Source organism: Anguilla rostrata, chromosome 1 (genome assembly GCF_018555375.3).
Source record: "Anguilla rostrata isolate EN2019 chromosome 1, ASM1855537v3, whole genome shotgun sequence".
Taxonomy (NCBI): Eukaryota; Metazoa; Chordata; class Actinopteri; order Anguilliformes; family Anguillidae; genus Anguilla; species Anguilla rostrata.
In genome coordinates, this window is record NC_057933.1 from 50,995,563 (window position 1) to 51,014,377 (window position 18,815).

General features: G+C 41.0%; 1 protein-coding gene across 14 annotated transcripts in view; it reads left to right on the forward strand.

Annotated features, from left to right (window-relative positions):
- pleca (plectin a) overlaps positions 1 to 18,815 on the forward strand; it is a 201,151-nt gene that overhangs the window by 80,022 nt on the left and 102,314 nt on the right. Inside the window, exon 1 of one of the 14 annotated variants that reach the window (XM_064341291.1) lies at positions 7,685 to 7,856. The exons of 12 other annotated variants lie outside the window; for them this stretch is intronic. In XM_064341291.1, coding sequence (XP_064197361.1) covers positions 7,832 to 7,856 — 25 coding nt within the window. In that variant the 5' untranslated portion in view covers positions 7,685 to 7,831. Of the gene's footprint in view, positions 1 to 7,684; positions 7,857 to 18,815 lie in introns of those variants that run through there. One more of the 14 variants, XM_064341309.1, reaches the window with a different exon arrangement.

Here is an 18,815-nt window from a genome sequence, read left to right on the forward strand (position 1 = left end):
TGCGTGGAATCTGTAGCTACGAATCTTCTTTTCTGCGGTGTTTTTAGCCAGGTTTGAAGCTTGGGATCTTTCTCATAATTAATTACATTAAAATGTTGGCCCATAGCCTAAAAGTTATCAACGTCTGCCCAAAATTTTAGCCTTTACTGCATTCGTTACCAGCAAGAGAGTCATCACCATACCTTTTTTATGATAAATTATGAAATTTTTTCTGTGCATCATATTCATAAATAAAATGTTATATCAGTCAAAGAATATTTAAATTAGAAGCACTTGTACCTTTTTATTTGCTTTATTTTTTATTAACTATTTATTGTTTCCTTTTTGGCAAAATGTTCATCCCTAAAGATATGCTGCAGTTCATCTGACAGATTGATTTATGCCCATCAGTACTGTGGCTTGTTCATGTTTGAGAGCTGTCTGTCACTCTGTCAGAATGTAATTGGTCGCTCACATCCTGTTGGTTTATAAACTCAATGTACCCTACACTAAGTATTTTGTACCAAAGTAAGGATAATTTTCAGAGACAATTCGAAAGAGCATTTATTGTGTTTCATGTAAATGATCATATAATTGCATCAATTTCCATGAAAAGGAAAAAAAAACTTTGTCAACAATGCCCTGACCATATGGAGACAATGGTCTACTCCCAGTGCTGCATCCTTGAGGGTCTTTATCTTGAGGAGGTCGTAGACAGGCTTCCTACAGCGACTTCCTGCAGCGGCTAAGTGAGTCACTACTACTCCTCACTGGCCTAAGTCCTGTTCATTACAATGCCAGCAAGCTGGTTCTTTCTGCTTGCATAGGGCAGACGGATGATAAAGCAAGTTAGGGTTAAGGGCCTGCTGCAGTTCAAATTTGTATTGGACATTTCAGCCATGATGAAAGACCCCTAATCTGCTAACGTGGTGAGAAGTGAGGTCCAGTACTCGTGATTAGAGGAAGGGTCAGTTAGGTGTTCCTTGTATGCGCCACACAGTTTGTTTTGACAACAGCTCGCTGTTTTCGGTAGAACTTGTCAGTGATTAGACACACACTTACTGGTAGACTGTGGACTGGCAGAATCTGTTTCTGCTGAGGAGTCAGAAGGCCTGTCATATGGCCTGTGGGGCTCTTCAAGGGTTCTACTGGACCCAAAGGACCCTTCTGGACTGCCTTACTGAGTCCTATTGGGTCTTTCTGGGTCAGATTCATTCCAAAGCTGCATCCACTCCGGAAGCAGAGGCGTGGTACCTCTGCAGTGGGCACTGCAGCCTGCCGTCAATCTCCAGGCTTTTAGCAAAGGCCGAGGACACCTACAGGTGAATATATGACACATGCATGAAAAATAGCCATAGTTCCTCTTAAGCAAGGAATGCTTTCTGGAGACATTTCTTCCCCCATTTTTTTAGTCTGTTTCTTTTTTTAAATAAATAATTTTATGTTATTAGTAATTATTTATCCTTTATGATAAACATAGTTATAATCATGACACAGAGTGCACATTTTTGTTCCAAAACTATCTTGTTTTACAGTAGTGGGCTCAAACTATTTCTCTTCAAGGTTTCAGTGCGGGGGCTGAGGAAGAAGGGGAACAAAGGCAGGATGGGAAGGCAACAGGAAGTTGTTATTCTCGAAAAGGTTCAGGAAATTGTAGTTTTTATGGAATTTGTTGACTTAAGATGAATGCCTGGTTTATTTGTATTATACGTGCCTGCTGTACAGCCACAGTGCTGTGCACAGGAGTAGTCTGTCTGCTTTATCTAGCTGGGAGTGGTCAGCATTGGAGGGAACACAAGAAAACTAAAGTAAATAAAGTTGTGAGATCGGTGTATGTGTTTTTTCAGCTTCAGTTCTACAGCCACCTGGAACAATGGGGGAGGGACAGGAGGCTGTGGCAGAGAATGTAAATGAAGTCATTTCAGTTTATGGTGGTTTTTAAAGAGTTTGCATTCCTTACAATGCCATCGTTTAACGCTGTTCACTTTATGTCATGTTTGTAACAGTCGCCATGCCGAGACATAATTTCTGTCTTATGTTGAAAGTATGTTTTAACTGCAGTCTCCTGAAAACAAACCAAGGATTGATCTAGTAACAAAGGGTGAATTTCATATTCACAAGGTTTTTATCAGTGTGCAAGCGTGTATTAAATACAAGCAAATTATCAGCATACTGTAGCAGTGTTGTTTTTCCCCCAGTAGGGTAGTGTATGACTCTATGGCCCAATACTGAAGATAAAGCTATCCATGTACTGTAAAACCCATTGACTTATTATTTTTTGGTAATAATAAAGACTAGCATTTTCATAGAATCAATCTGATCCTGATTTATGTGCAAGTGCCACATGCATTTTTGAGTTTAATTGTTTGTGTAGTCAAATGGCCCTTGCACGCTTTAAGATAATTAATGAGCTATATGCTTAACTGTACTTCACTAAAGTGTGTTCAACAACCTGACACAAACATTTATTTGTTCAGAAATGATTTCAGAGTATAATTAGGTAAACAGTTAACATATTTCTCTACAGTAAGTCAGAGGGTAGTCTTTGAAACACAACTGCTTGTTATTTTTACTTGACACCATTAGGTGGAGCATGTCTTACAGCTAAGCTTCCCTTTTAAAGTACCAACATCTGTGGATTGAGTTGCCTTCCCGGCCTGAGTCTAGTGTTGGGGAGGGTGCAGAATATCCTCATGAGGATGGCACTGGCCTACTCTGAATTAGTCCCTCAAGCCAAGCTGGTTATTTATGCCCCAGGGTTGAGTGTCCATTTTGGTTTATGGTGTAGAGCTGTTTATCAGTGTTGGCAAATGCAACCAATGGTCTGTTCTTATTTATCTTTGACTCTGAGGGAATTTGATGTGATGGTCTTTATAGGAAAGATGCTGGTCTGAATTTACATTAAGTTGGACTGTGGAATCCTTGTTTACTGTTATCCGGAGCCAAAGTTTTGATTGGTCAAAACTACATTTCAGTTTAAGGGAGAATTGTATGAAATGTACAGTGGACAATAATTTTGCACAGTCATTGTTGGAGGGCCCTAATGTCATGTTATATTCCTATTTGAGGACTTTTTTCAGTGGCTCTATTTTTCCAATGGCTCAAACTCACTGCTGTTTCTAGCAGTCATGATTCCCAGGGGAAATAGGGGGAAATGATTACTGTGTACTTGTTTTTGCAGCCAGTTTAATTTCCCACCAGTGACTTAAGAGTGGCATTGGAAAAAGCGTGGATGCGCAATCCCATGAATCACAAGTGCTTTATGGGATTGTTAGCAGCGAACGTGACTCATGGCACAGTGGCTAAGAATGGGATTTGCAATAGAATTAGCTTTCATTAAGCTTCAAAGCAGAACCCAAGACATTGTCTTCTAATGCAAGGCTTCCTCCCTTAAACAGTGGAAAGAATGGTAAAACACATTGTTCTCATGGCTAGATTTTTAAAACATGCTCTTTTTCCCATTGCTGTTCCCCCTGAGAGCTGACTTGTTGAAAGAAACAGAAAACATGGGCATTACTCATGAAAAACTGTTACAGTTCTACTTTTAGATCACATTGAATTATATTCATGATGTTAATGTTTCTAGTAGCTCTCTGCTCATTGATTTTGTTTGTCAGAGTCAAAGACATTTATAGCAGTTCTCAAAACTAAATCTCTTAGTTTGACATTACTGTGATACATTCTGTAATCAAATAAGCTTTAATATAAACCTGGAGCTAGATTCAGTCGAGCACACTTTGCCAATTTAAGGGCATATGCAATTTATTTAAACTGGACTTAAGTTATTTCATATTCAGTCAAACAAGACTTTATAACTACATGAAACATGAGGAGGTGTGGCCTGAAACTTGTGCTGTCCTAGCAGAGTGAGAAATTTTTTTTTTGAAAGAGCAAGTGAACATATCCTTTACATAGAGTCTGTATGCCTTTCTCCAGCTTCACAATCTTCACTGTTTTATTTGATGACTAAAAAAATAAAAGTAAGAAGTTTTAAAGTTATTCAGTGAATGGAGGAATATAATGACACACTTCATGCAATATTTTAGGAATAAAGCTATTAAATGCCATGCCTTTAATATTTTGGGTGTATTATTTACAACATGTTTTTTAATATACAGTAATAAAGGAGAGAATGGAGACAAACATTAGTCATATATAAAAGTTTAAAGTAAACGCCATTTTAACAGCTAACAGGAGAATTAGTCTAACCGTATGTTGTGGAGTTACAGTCTGCATGTATTTTGCGGTATTCTCATGTGTTTAAATGTTATATAATGACCAAATCAATAGTCTCACTTGCATTGATTTTGGTAGAAGTCTGTCATTAACATAGCTTGCTGCAATGTACTGAAACCGTTTGTAAAACTTCACAAGTAATGGGATCGATATACAAATCTGTGCATCATTAATCATGTTAGATTAATACATTAGGCTGTATTTATAGCAAAATAAAGCTGTGTTGACCTTGTCATTGGGATTTTTTATGTAAATGAATCAGGCCAATTAAATAAAATTAACTCCTTGATCTTTTTGTTTTATTAGATTAACAAATCAGTAGAAAGCAATCTTGAAATCACCACATTTTAAAATCTTCCTGTGTTGTGGTTTGATATCTTCCTGTGCTATGGAAAACAAAATATAGCGCGATGTTTTATACGAAACAGAGTTTTTAGTTTGAAAAGGTAGCTAATATAAAAGTGGCTCAACCAATGAATCAGAACCAGGAGTGTCAATCATTTAATGAAAGCTAATTTTCATTGGCAGGAACCGCTTACTTCCGTTTACTGAAACTCAATAAAGCCTGCAAAGTACACTATTAAAGGATGGTGCTAGAAATACAAGTAACAGCAATCAAAACAGGTTGATGACAGTTTTATGAGAAGAAACACAAGGGAACTATTATTATTATTATTATTATTATTATTATTATTATTATTATTATACATGTACTTTAAAGTACATGCACGTGTTTTACCATGAAACCATGGTTTCAGCTGTTGGCAATACAACACACGTTTCATTTGATTTTTGTGCATGTGATGCCAAGCACTATTCACATTTTCTTCAGGGAAGAATGCAAAGTTCATTCTTTGGTCCTTAATAAGTAATCAAAACCACAGTAGCACTACATTAGATACAAGCCAAGCCCTGTCAAACATGCTTAGAAAAAGATGCCAGTATCAAACAGAATACAGAAAATATGTAGGGCAGTCACATTTGATAAACACTGATCTTTTCTTACCTTTGAACTGATATGAGAAAATATGAAAAGCATGCAGATAAAAACTTTTTTATAGGTCTGCACAGGTACGGGATGGACATGGGCAAAGAGCAGTTGCTTTAACTCGCGCTTAAAACACTCAGAGTTTTCTTTGAAGGATTCCCAAGGAATCTTTAGTGCTGTGAAAACTATGGGTTGATTTACTCCTGAAATTTCCTGTGCCAGTAAATTATTTTCTTCAGTCGCCACAGGTGCCAGTTCAGCACAAGTTTAATTGTAGCACAAGTGATAAATGCCCAAATATTAGGTTGGTAAGTTTATTTATGAAACCCATAAACACATTAAGGCCAATTCTTCTTTGCATTTCAGTTGTGTTCTTTTTTTGTACAGTATAATGCCTCTACCAGCTTGTATGTTATGTCCATGTCAGTTGTTATTCTTAGCCCATCAGATCGTTATTGATTTATGAATGGTCATGTGATCACTGGTCATTTTGCCTGCTCCTGGCAGGCAAAAATGCTGTGCAAAAATGGACCCTTTTCACGTTCTTCACACATTTTCATTATTTCCTTTGGTAACTACTGGTATTTAATGTGTAATTAAGATTTAATTTAAGTTAAATTTTTTTATAAAACATTTGATTACCCAAAACACAAATATAGACAAATCTGATAAAAATGATTTTTTTTTAGATAGCAGCAACACTTCATGTCACAGTAGAAATACCAGTGACATACTGTAACTGTGTGTGACAACAATGTGACACTATACTATACACTCTACACTTTTTCAGATATTTTCACCAGTTCATTGTAAGTTCACTAATAAAAAACTTTCACACATATTTGGATTAAAAAAAAAAAAAAAAAAAAAAAAACATAAATATTATATATAATATATATATATTATATATATATATATATCTGGCTAGCTTAAATCTAGCATGTAGAAAATAAACTCCTCAAATAGTACTGTGTACACTGTATAGATAAGTGGAAAAGATGTCACATGAAGCTCATGAGACACGCTGACACAACAAAATTAAGAACAAAAGCCAAGGGTATTTAGACTTTCTTTAGAGACTATATTTGATGTGTTACAATGTTCTTTATAAATGAAATACTTTTTTTATTTTTTAACATGTGAAGCGCTGAATTAAATGAAAAGATTTCTGTCAATAATGCATCAGGTGTATTTATTTAATACTGCTAAGGATTTAAATGCCCACTAATGTCAGCCATTTGTGACTTAAATTATTATATTTTATTCATAGCAAAGGAAATAACTGACCTTGAACAAGTACAAATTTGTCAAGGATTTCAGGATATTTTGATTATATTTAAGCTCTTCTTCTGTTTCATGCAATGGATAGCGTTTGTGATGATCATTTACTCATCAGTGGGTTCTTTGTTTCTGCGAATGAATACTCTCTCACTGAAACAGGGACTGGTATTTCAGTTTCAGTGTCAAATCTCACCGTTAATGATTTACTTACCAAGGACCAACTCTCACTATCACCACAGTTTACTGCTGTGTTAATGCAGCCCCTCCCACCACTCCTTCTCTGACCAATACCAGGCAAGGAGCTGGCTGGGGCTGATAACCATTTCATTAAACAGCTGACATGAAAATACCCTGTTGATTAAAAGGTGAGGGTACGTGGGAAAGAAATGGGTGCAAACATCTCGTGTGCTAGCTGTTGGTCACTTCAGTGGCTGGCAGATTTCTCTGACCCCACCCTGATGTGTCAGTCTGCCAGTGCACTCAACCCTTTTGACCCTACAGATTAGCAAAGCTCTTGATGGTTGATTCTACCCTTGATTCTAGACATTCAATCCAGACCTTTTAATAATGTAAAAGGTGAGCATTTATTTTATTAAAACTTTATGATCTCTGTGTTGACTCTGAAAACAGATAATATTTTGCTATGGTAAAATATAATTATTCTTGGCACATTAAAACCGCTCAAAATAAATAGGGGTAACAAGTTTTGATTTCCAATAAATGTGTTTCTCAGTAGCGGCATGTTTAAATATCTTTTTGTCTGAGTTTGGAAATTGGATACAATAATTGGATATACATTTACATAAATTAGCAGATTCTCTTATCCAGAACAACTGGCAAATATGCTTTGAGGTGCTGACCCTACCTTAACATTTATGGCCATGTTTGAAGTGTACACCTTTGTACATTTTTGTATTGCTGTAGTAACTTAAGCATTGAGGTCACCTACATTCTGAAGACTCCCAGTCCCAGACTTGTCACCTGCATTGCACTCTGTTCCCTGCTCTCCACACTGTCCTGGGCTGTTGTGGCTGCTCACTGCCTGCTATGCGCGAGGGGGAAGAATCCCATTCTGTGAAACTGCGAGGCGTGACGTGCCGGACTACGGAGAGGGGAGAGGACTGGGAGAGAGTGAAAGAAGGAGCAAGTGGGAGGAAGGGGGAGTGAGAGAAAAAACAGAGAACGAGTGCTAGAGAGGAAAACAAAACGAGCAGGAGAGACAGAGAAAGGGGCAAAGTGTAGCTGAGAAAGAATCAAAGCGGCAGAGAAGGAGATTTGAGATCTGGGGAGAAAGTGAAAGCTTAAGACAACTTTCCCGTGGTTCCAAAGGTCCTTTCATTCCGGCACATGGCTTCCTATTACTCGGACAAAGGTAAGAGGTCTGTTGAGTGGCACAAATCTGAGCAGGTCATGGGGGGAGAGGGGAAAAGAAAGACATAAGAGCTGGAGGAATGGGGACGCCCCCCTCCTCATTTTACTAAAGGGAAATGTACTTTTTGTAAAGTTATTTGTGTTACCGAGCGCTCAGTTAGTGGGAGCATGGAAGCAGATGTTAGCGCTGAGCTAATGTACAGCAGGTGCCTGTTGAAGGAAGTGGTGCAGCTGAGACTCTGAGGAGGACACCACGGGCTGCATCATCACTAATCTGCAGGGACCCTGCCATTGTCAGCTATTGTGCCTGCTCTGCAGAGGACACCCCGCGATGTCATTGGAGCGTCGCGTGTGGACGGCGAGGGGGCGGGGCTTGGTATTCGGGGCTGAGTGTGCACATTGCCTTAACCACAATAATCGCTACATCTGTCAAATAGGCTCTTTTTTCTGTGCTCATTAGATCGATCATTTTGTTTCCTTCAAGATAATTGCAGTTAATTTCAGTTGTAAAACATGTAGTGCAATATTTTGTTTGTCTTGGATTGATATTTGAAGCTTACGTCTTGACATATTTCTTTACGGGTAATTATATGAAAGCGTGTTCCTGTCTCAGCTTGCAGTGTACACACAACAGCTTTCTGAGTTGCTTTAATTACATACATTCCACGCTACTAGAGATTATAACAGTCTTAGGTATGCTGGCAGTGCATTGCCATTCTCACGGTTGTGTATTTCAGTGTGTGACTCCTGGGGTTGATTCCCAACTATGGGTCTTGCATACGTATTGTATGCTTGCGGCTTGCACGCTTCTCCAAAATGGTGGTGCCCTTTGGATGTTCTGTCAGGTTTTGTTTTACAATATAAAAGCTATTTAATTGCTTGAATGGTATTAACTGCTTAATTGAAGTGACTGTTGTTCAGGGCCTTGGTCACCATGTTTCCCTGCAGCCTCTCTGTTTACCTTCAGATTCCGGTCGTATTGCGCAGAGATCAGCAGAACTGGGCACATGAATATGTCAGGAGCTTGGTCAGCATCTGTTTCCACCGCGCCTGCAGTATTCAGCATGAAAAACAACACTGCTTTATTAGCAAAGTGAAAAGATAAAGAGAGAGAGGAGATGGTGCATCCTTGGTCCTGAAAGCTGGTGGTACTGCCACTGTTGGCATATGGTCTTCCTCAGGCAAACATGGTGGCTCCGCTGAGCTCGGGCAGTGGGCATGTGTGCCAACCCAGCCCCACTACTCATACCCCATGATGCTTTGCATTTAGTTTCACAAGGGGGCTTAATCCCTGCACAGCTGAAAGAGACCACTGGTGGAAACCCCATACCAGTCACAAGGCTAACTGGCTGCTGGGAATCAGCACCTATTTCTCTGCACTGTTAGCCTGCTCTGATGTCCAAATAAACCACTTACCCCATTCCTTTTCTGTCACTGCATCTATAAGGACTCACTGGTGAGGCTTAATGCTTTTGTGTCTCTAGTATCCCAAGGAAATGCAGTTAAAGCAGAAAGTCAAGTTAGCTGGCATGAAATCGCTCATTAGTTCATGTAGATTTAAGCTTGGCCTATACAGGAAAGATTGCATTTGTTTGCAATGTCAAACATGTCGGGGGGCACACTTGCACAGTAAAATATTCAGTGTTAAATCAACTCTTACAGAGTACATACGATCCCAATTGGACTCATATGTATTCTGTTAAAGTTTAATTACCCCTGGACATTTTACTGCATAATGACAGTGGTAGCATGTTTCTGCTCTATGTGTGTTTGTGTTGCCAACATTGCTCCAGCTCCTAACAGAAGCAATAATATGGGCTGCAAAACAGCGAGCGAGCGAGCGAGAGCCTTCATTATCTGTTTAGACTTATTTTGGTTTTATTTTTAAATCATTAAACTAAAGTTTTCTTAATAAGCACAGCAATGTTCAGCATTCACCAAATGGGACTCACTAAAGCCCGGTCTGTTAACAGAACGCTTGCATTTGTTTATAATTGAAAGGCAGGGAAAGATGGTGATGGAATCCAGCGCTTTGGCTCAGTGGTCAGTGCTGCAGTACGGCTGGCTCCCCGTGCTGACTGCTGAGACTGCTGCTGCGCTTGATTTGCGTTCTGCTCTGCTGGTTCTCGCACGAGCGTGCTGCCGCACTGGACCGCAGCGTACGTTTCAAATCATTCCAGCCCCAGCTGGCTCCGGAGAAGGAAAATTCTGGCACTACTAAAGCAATATCAATAAAGCATTCACAGCAGACAGCTGACAAGGTAAAAACCTGTGGATGGTAGAAGTCTGCATCTGGAGGCATATGAAAGCGGTCTCCTACTCGTGGCCAAGCACAATCCCAAGCCCCCAAGCCACAGCTAATGCTAACTATTCCTGTGTATGACAGCCACTTCTTGTTAATAATTGCTATGGACATTAGCTGTTTGTCTTTAAATACCTGTCTGCTGCTGGATATTAATTCAGGCGTACTTGTGGCTCAATGTCTGTTCAGCATCTCAGTGTATTTACAGGAAAGGTTCCTGCCCTCAAGTAAAACAGCTGTGTGTTAAGGCAGCATTTCTCTTACAGGTTATTATACTGTCACAATGCAATGTGTAAACAACACAATGGACTTGAATGCATTTAAAAGGTTAGGCTTGTGTGCATTGTGCTGGTTAATGATTTATTGAAAGCGGGTGCACCGTAGGGTGCAGTTATTGCTCAGTTATCACAGCCATCTCAACATTATTTATCCAACATGTTTCCAACTTCAAACATGTGGCTCCCTGGGGTAATGGAAGCATCGCACTAATGGGTCGGCGCATCACTGGGATTCCTCCGTGCGTCCAAAGCCCTGGGCCCCACCACACCTGCAGCTCGGTATCCCAGCATGCACCGTTTGTTCTCCTCTCCCAGAATAGACGGTGCCTCACACGCTTAACATTTGGCATTTGGCTGGCCAGGTTCCTGAGCTCCAGCGATGAGAGCCCAGAGGTTGACACCTACCTGCTGTTTGCTTTTCACCTATGTGCCTGCTGGAAACTGGAGGATTTATGGGTGCGGTAATGCACAGCAGGGCTGCTTTGATGTGGAGCTCCTCTTCTGGGCTTTTAGCCGCGATACGGAATTCCTCTGGGTCAGCTTACACCCTTTGTGTGAAGTTTACTTTAGGGGGTGAGGTGTGTCATTTCAGCTGAACCACCACTCACAGGCTTACCTGGGTCAGTGCTTCCTATGTAGTGGACAAATACCATTTATGATGAATGAACCCTCATAGCTTTCTGTACCTTTAAGTGAAAGCTATGTTTTAAAATGTAATCATAATTTGATATTATTTTAACATAAACACTATATTTCAATTTGGACAATATTTTATTGTTTACATGCAATTGATTTTTTCCTTATTGTACATATAAACATGAATATAGACTATATATAAATATGTTAAATATATTGTACATATACATATGAATTATTGCCTCCTTGTAATTTAAATATAATTATATACCAAGGGCCATAGAATGTTATTCTACAATGGCCATATTGCTAGTTGTTTACCATTATAAATAGCTATGGTAGAGCACACCAGAAACACTGGTCCTTTGACATAAAGGAACTTCTTGTACCAGCCTTGTGAACAGTCAGTTTGAGCGATGGCAGACATAGACAGAAGAGATAAAGATGGTTCTGGAATGAATCCCTGCTGTTTGGAATTGCTCGGGGCACGTTCCGCATTTCTCCACACGGCAGAAGGAAAACGCTCGACCAGCTCGAGGTCTGCGGAACGCGAGGGGGGGAATGGTCTCCGTTTGTCTCAGTGTGAAAAAATGCTAACCTAAAACACCCCAGAACATTCGGAAGGCTGTCGGCCTCTCATGTCTTAGCATGGCTGTTAGTGGTTGTGGCAGTCAGATAGAAAAATATACTTTATGCAGCTGAACGTGTGTATTCCCTATCGTTTCATCTGTTGTTAAGAAATGATTTATGCCAATGTGAGGTAAAATATGACATGCAGATTTTATAGAATATAAATATATGGAGTGTAGATGGAGTATATGAATCAAAGTATTGCCAGTTCCATGTATGGAATTATATGGTAATATATGCAATCTACAATGTATGTGGTTCTGCATACTGTGTTCTGCAGCACATCACATACATACAATTTATTGAAGATGGAACTTTCATTACAGTGCATATGCAGGCGGAACTAGGATGAGAGGATAGGGGTCGTTTAAATGCAGATTAACAGACAGGGATCAGAACGTCACATGCGTTTGCTGCGTTGGCACAAACATGACTTCGGTATTCATGCCATGCAGTGCTGTCACATGAAATCGCATCCAATGCTATGGCTGCGGATGTCTTAAGACCAGAAAGCCGATTTCCCATTAAACAAGTTTTTATCACAGCCAGGATGACATATGACTGTTAATTACAGGAGGCATTTGGCATGAATGATGATGAACTTGCATTTCCTGTCGGGATAACACAGCGGAAATAGTAGCATGCATCATAGCTGTGGCAGGTGGAAACTGCGCTGACATATGAGCGATTGCAGCGGATGCCATTTCAGCGACCCCTTGATGTAATCACAGCTTGTGGTATTAATGAGCTGGTGATTTAAAAACAGCTGCTAGTTGCTTTTGTAAGCAGCTGATATTAGAGAAAAAGAGCAAAAGAGCATGCTTTAATGTACAAATGGAAAGAGAGCAGAGTTCAAGGTTCTGAATTTATACTGCTTACACCAGCGATTGCCAAGATTTTTGATAATTTACTGTACCTTAATGCAGACCCACCCAAAATTCTGTGTGCCCCAACTGGAACAAATTACTCCACTGGAACAAATTAGTCACAAATTAAATAAGTAGCTAATTAATGAGAATTAGGATTAATGGACTGAAGCCACAAAATAAGGCCAAATGAGAGGAGCTTTAATTATTTTCTGTATGTGTTTACTCATGGGTACATTTTAGGTTTCACATTTAAGAACAAGAATATTTAGGAGAAAATCAAATCATTGCATTCGGTGCCTTATTTGTATATGGATGCTAGCTTGTACCCCTTTTGATAGCATTTGAGGACAGCCACAAAAATGCTGGTTATACTGTTGGAAATATTGTGGCACAATGCATGTGAAAATAGCATACAACATATTTAATGCAAGTATGATGGTGCCCTTAATTATGTGTAAGCCATATTAATATAAAATGTGTCATTCATGTGGAGATTGAAGCATAAAAATATTTCTAAAGAAGTTTTTTTTTTTTTTTTTTTTTCCTGAAGACCCTACGTGGGTCCTTCATAGGTCCCCAGGGCTCCCGTTACCCCAGTTTGGGGACTTCTGTTGAGGGATGTAGTCCCGGCTTGGAACAACGCCCTTTCTCCAGCTGTTTTTCTCATAAAGGAAATATGACATTTGAGGGAAACCCTTCATGTATGTCCCAATTGTTGTGCTGTTGCCAGCGTAACCAGATACACTGATATTAATCCCTGGAATTTCAAGGCGGCTGCTGAAATGGGCTGGTTTGGAAAAAGAGCCCTTTCAGGCCAAAGGTCTCTCCTCTAAAGCTATTCACATAAGAAGGACAGTGAATGAGACATTCAAGAAAACACACTGGGAGAGCCATGAAATTGTAGTAATTTATGACACTGTGTGTGCTGGTTTTTGTTCCAATGGCAACTGCAATCCTAGAATTTTTACAAGCTGTTAATTTTTCTTAATTAGGGGCTTGTCATGTTTAGAGGGATTATTTTCCCTCTTAAGCCACATTATGTCAGAAACAAGATTTGTGCCATGAAAAATAAATGTCCCAAATTCATATTGTACACAGGGGGTCCCCTGGACCGAGGTTGAGAACTGACCTGGAGAAGGAAGATATACAGATCACATCAACTATCACACTATTTCTCAATATTATTCAAACATTTGAAGTCTTTCCAATAGCTCGGCGTTGCCCTAATTATTGTAAAGATATCAGTGCTTGGCTTCTCTTGCCCCGATTAAGTGGCGGAATGGCATAGTTAGTTTCTTTATCTTTTGACTGCTTGGCAGCGCATGCGTTTGTTTTTAAGATCCACAGCCCCGTGTCTACTAAAGTACTCTTGAGTGTGTTCAGACAGACTGGATAATACTGTGCGCCTGACTTCTATCCAGATCAAAGGCTGGCACTGCCTTTGTCCAATCAAAACACATCTTTTCAATTTCCAGTTTGCTTAGATGTCAGAACACGACTATTATGTCTGCTGAAAATTGACTGAAAGGGTTTGCTGAATGAAACCAGATGACCACAAGGCCGCTTGCAGCGAATGTTTGACATCCCCGGTGCCAAACCCAAGAATGTTCTAGTCACAGCTGGGCCATGTTTATTCCCCATTACACCAGTAGGTGGTGCTGCTGCTACAGTATGAGCTGGCAAAGCACAGACTTGGCTTGCTGTCAGCTCCCTCTCTCACACAGCTTGAAGTTATCAGTGCTGCCCCACAGTGGGTTAAGTGCCATGAATTTTCCTCATACAAAATGAAACTGTCTCGCTGTGTACTTTACCCTTTCCTGTGAACTTCATCTTATCCTTCCTTTCCTTTTGGCGACTAATGAAAAGACAATAGCCCTATTTAAAGTAAATGTTTAACTGTTTTTTAAGTACCACTACTACTGTGTTGCAGAAGTTAAATTGTATAAAACTTTTTAAACTGTGGATGGATCCAAATAGTGTATTATAACCATGGTGTTTTGTTCAGTGCTTGATAACTGGACTTTAGAAATGTGCACTGCAAACTGTATTTGCAGAGCAACATGTGGCAGTGCAATTAAATCATGTCTTATTGCTGTTCCTGTGTGGACACATTTATGTACGGCAGTGCATATGTTTTTGCTATCACTTATACAATCTCTGCCTATGGGTCTGTAGAAGTGCACAATGCACAAGGCATATAATTGAAAGTGCGATCTGCCCGATGAATTAACTAACCGCTGATCCTGTTTTTGTCTTTTGCAGGTGAGTTGGTGTCCTCCTCTTCACGCCGTTCCTCTCTGTGCCTGGGATAATTTGCCGGGGGGTCAGCCGCGACACCCACGAGATTCGACATGAGCACAAAGCACACCACTTCCCGGTGGCTGAAATAACCCCTGTCAGGCAGAAAATGAGCAGGGCTGGAGTAAAAATGTATAAAAAATGGTTGTGGAAAGTTTTGGCCAGGGCGTAGTTTGGCAGAGGACCGGTGGCCTTTTTTATGAGTTGGATACACTGCCTGCTTTGTGCACGACTGGGTCTTTCACAATAGAGCGGGAAACAAAATTCCCAGCAGATGTTTGATCCCGGCTTTTGATCTCTCAACCGGTCCCTGCGGAAAGCCGGAACAATTAGAATCAGCCTGTGGCCCTCGGTGCCTTCTCACTCTTTGCTCCAGCGTTTAATGTTTCATTGTCTTATTACAAAAAAAGAAAGTAGAACCATGGTTATGTGGCTTTGATCTCTTCAAAATTCACCCTTATTCAGTTTAAGGGGTGTGGTCTTGAGGAACAAGACATGATTGATGGTTTGGGAGGTGGGAAGGGTCACACACTGTCAGCCCTGGGAGGGAATTTGGGGCCAAAGTACCCCTGTGGCAGGACACTTAAACAGTAGGATTGACAGGACAGGGCACTGTCCGTGATGAGCCAATGGCAAGCTATTCCTTGCCCTGAAGACAGGGCTGTGCATAATTCATAAATCTTGGCTTCTTCGGAATGTACCAAGTGGTAAACATGGGGGAGGGGGGTGTGCCTCTCACACCTGCAAGACAGCGTGAGGTTAATAGGAGTCAGGTGGTCATCCCCTTTTCCACCTCAGGGTACTGAAAGGAACCAGAATGTAAAATAGTTCACATTGACTTTGCTGCCAGTGGAAACAAAAGCCAGCGTAATTTCAACCATATTTTTCCCATTTTGTCTAATTTAGCTTAGCACTCTAACATGCTGGTGTTCTCGCTGGTCTCAGCGTTCCATCATCTTACTTTGCTTGATTGATGATGTGAAGTTCTTTACGGCTGTGATATCTGTGGCTGCTAAACTGGCAGAAATATTTTTGCGGCTCATCAAAGGTTTTGATGGGCTATTTGAGTTTTACGGGCCCCTCCTACATGGAGCTCGTTTTAAATGTCCTCATGAGACCTCAGAGACTAACACAGTCGCATTAGGTTTGGTTTAGCTGTGTAGCATGGTGGGTATACACACTCAGAAAAATTGGTCATGTCATCATAGGAGAACCATTTTTAGTTCTTTATGCAACCCTCTATGGTAGGTGTGAAAGGTGTAAAAACGCCCTATTGTGCGTTTTTGTGCCCTGCCATTATACTTAACCCCAAATTCTCAAATCACATGTAAATGCATAAAAGAAAGTGAGTTTGAAATCTATGTAACACTCATGGGTAATTCAGATGTGACGTTCTCTTTAGAACCCTTAAGCTACGGTAAAGAGGAAGTGGAAGAAGAGGTTAGCGCAGGTGGAATCTGCTATGCAAATCCCTGCCACACCTTAAACAGTCCCCATTACAGTTTGAATATCAAACAACGCGGCTGAAATAGAATTGCGCTGTTTTGCATATTCTGGGCTGGTTGGCTTTTGTCTTCGCCCGGCTCTTCTGTAATACGAGAGCGGTGCCCAGGGCCACCAACCGGTCGGCAGCGCTGCCGTTACCTGGCAGGGCGCTTTTGTGCCAAGCTGGCGGGTCGAACGGCCGCCCGGCAGCTGCTCTGGCGGGGGGGCAGGTGGCCCTCTCGTGCCCGCACCGGTCCCTGTCCTTTCAAAGCTACATAGGGCGGAGCCGACTGAGCTATGTTTACACTGCTGTGCGTGGGAGTGGCGCGGTCTGTTCTGCGCTTTCCTTTGTGCATTCGTTATTTATTTATTAGACGTGTGTTTAATTATGAAAGGAAACCAGCCAGTCAAGCCACTGTGAAGCAGACAGCCCAGTGTCTACACAGCTGCCCAGTTCCACAGGTGCTTAGGTCGTTGGACATAGGAACATTTGGGTTGTGGGAGGAGCTGAGCTGGATTAGTGGGATTAATGGGATTTAAAAGCTTTCTATATGTCTACTTTCTATTGACCTTCACACCAGTTAAATTAAACATTAATTAAACCAGTTGAATCATCGGCAGAGTACATACAGTACACATACAGTTTTGTGGACATATGACAAATATATGTTTGCACATAAGTTACGTTTTTAATAATGGGTGGGTCACAAATGTATTTTCTCATGAGTGGGCCCCAGCTCATCGTGAGATTGTTTGAAATTCTTTCTCTAATTACACTTGTTAGCAAATAGACATAGCATTAGAGTGATACAGGCTTCTTTTTGAAGGCTGATATTAGCCTAAGGGTAGCAACCTAAGCAACCTCGTAGTATTAACATCACGGTCTAAATTTACAGTCACTGGGGTGAACATTTGATATGAGTTAATGTAAGCATACATTCAACCATTTAGATTGAGGGGCACACAAGAGAGGCTGGATTTGAGCCAAGAGCCATATTCCTTTCCTCTGCTACTGAAAAAAAGCCTTTTGACTTCTCATAGCCTGGTTGTGCATTCTTGATACAAATCATCTGCCCGAGACGAGAAACAGGATACAGTTAGTCATATCCGTACCCCTCTCCCACATGATACTTGCTCACAAGACTGCCAAAAGGCTGTTTTTTCAGGCAGGGAGTGTGAGAGTGTAAAGCTCAGATTTTAAAAATGAATTTCCTCCCGATTGCGTCTGTCGCTGCATTGTTCTGAAATTGCCGATGTGGGAAAACGATGTCCCATGAAGGCGATGAAGGAATATGAGTTTTTTTTGCAGCTCATTGTTCGTCACGAAGCATGCCAATATTTAACATCTGATGTTTACATTACGAGCTGATGCACTGAGAAACATGGCGTAGAGGAGCCCAGCCCTCTGATGATAAGGAAGCTGAAGAATGCAGCAGATACTGCAAAAGGGTCATCTGGATTTCAAAATACAGACAATTCCAGGCATAACTTAGAAACCAGAGGTTCAGTCCGACTAGTTTGAACAAGGGGGCCTTACGGGCAAAATTCTGTAGTTTTAGGGATCCAGGGGAGTGCAGTTAGTAGACAGTAGCTGTGGACTCAGGCCATGGGAGAGACATGGGACGTATGCTCAGAATTGGGACTGTCCTAATTTAATCTTCTGGTCGCCCTAGTTGCGTGTGAGTACAGTGGATAGGTGCACACCTTTCATTTACTGTGTTCTCTGCATGGGTGTGGTTGACATAGAGGTGACAGGGGAGCAAAGATTGGAACTAGCAGATGCATACTGGAGAAGAAGGGTGAATGACTTTTTTTTTTTTTAACCCTACTGCTTCTGCTTGCTGGTCTTTGATGATTTGAAGTGATCGATAAGAAACTGTTAGGATTCCAATGTCAAAATGAACATATAGTAAAAGTTTTCCCACAGATCAAACCCCTTTTCTCATCTACCAACACGCGGTGGTTGGTGTACACTTAGAGGCATTCAAGGCACGCCTTAAGATATATTTTGCACTCAACAGCTGACAGATCCAGTTCTGATATCCTTATCTTTGCCGTTTTCATTTTTCCCAACAGTGTTCTGCTTCATACATTACTTCCAGATATCATAGTTGCATAAAAATGTTATTCTGGCACATTGCTCTACGTGGTAAGTACGGTTCTCAGTATAATTAGGGCTTTACTACCTGGCATTAGTTACTTTGTAAACACTGTATTTTTTAGGCCCTAACCACTTTGCTCTCGGCACATGGCCAGGGAAAAGCACTGCAGAGTACAGAGGGAGTGGTACTTACGCAATGGGGCCTGGGGGCTTGTGGGTGGGGCTGCGCTGGAGGAAAGTGAAGGGGTTTCTCCCTGGTGTCCTCCCCAGTTTATTAAAACTGGCCCCGCCAGCCCTACCACTAATACCCGCTCCCCCATTTGTTCCCTCTCACAAGCCGCCCTCCCCCCTCATCTGCTGA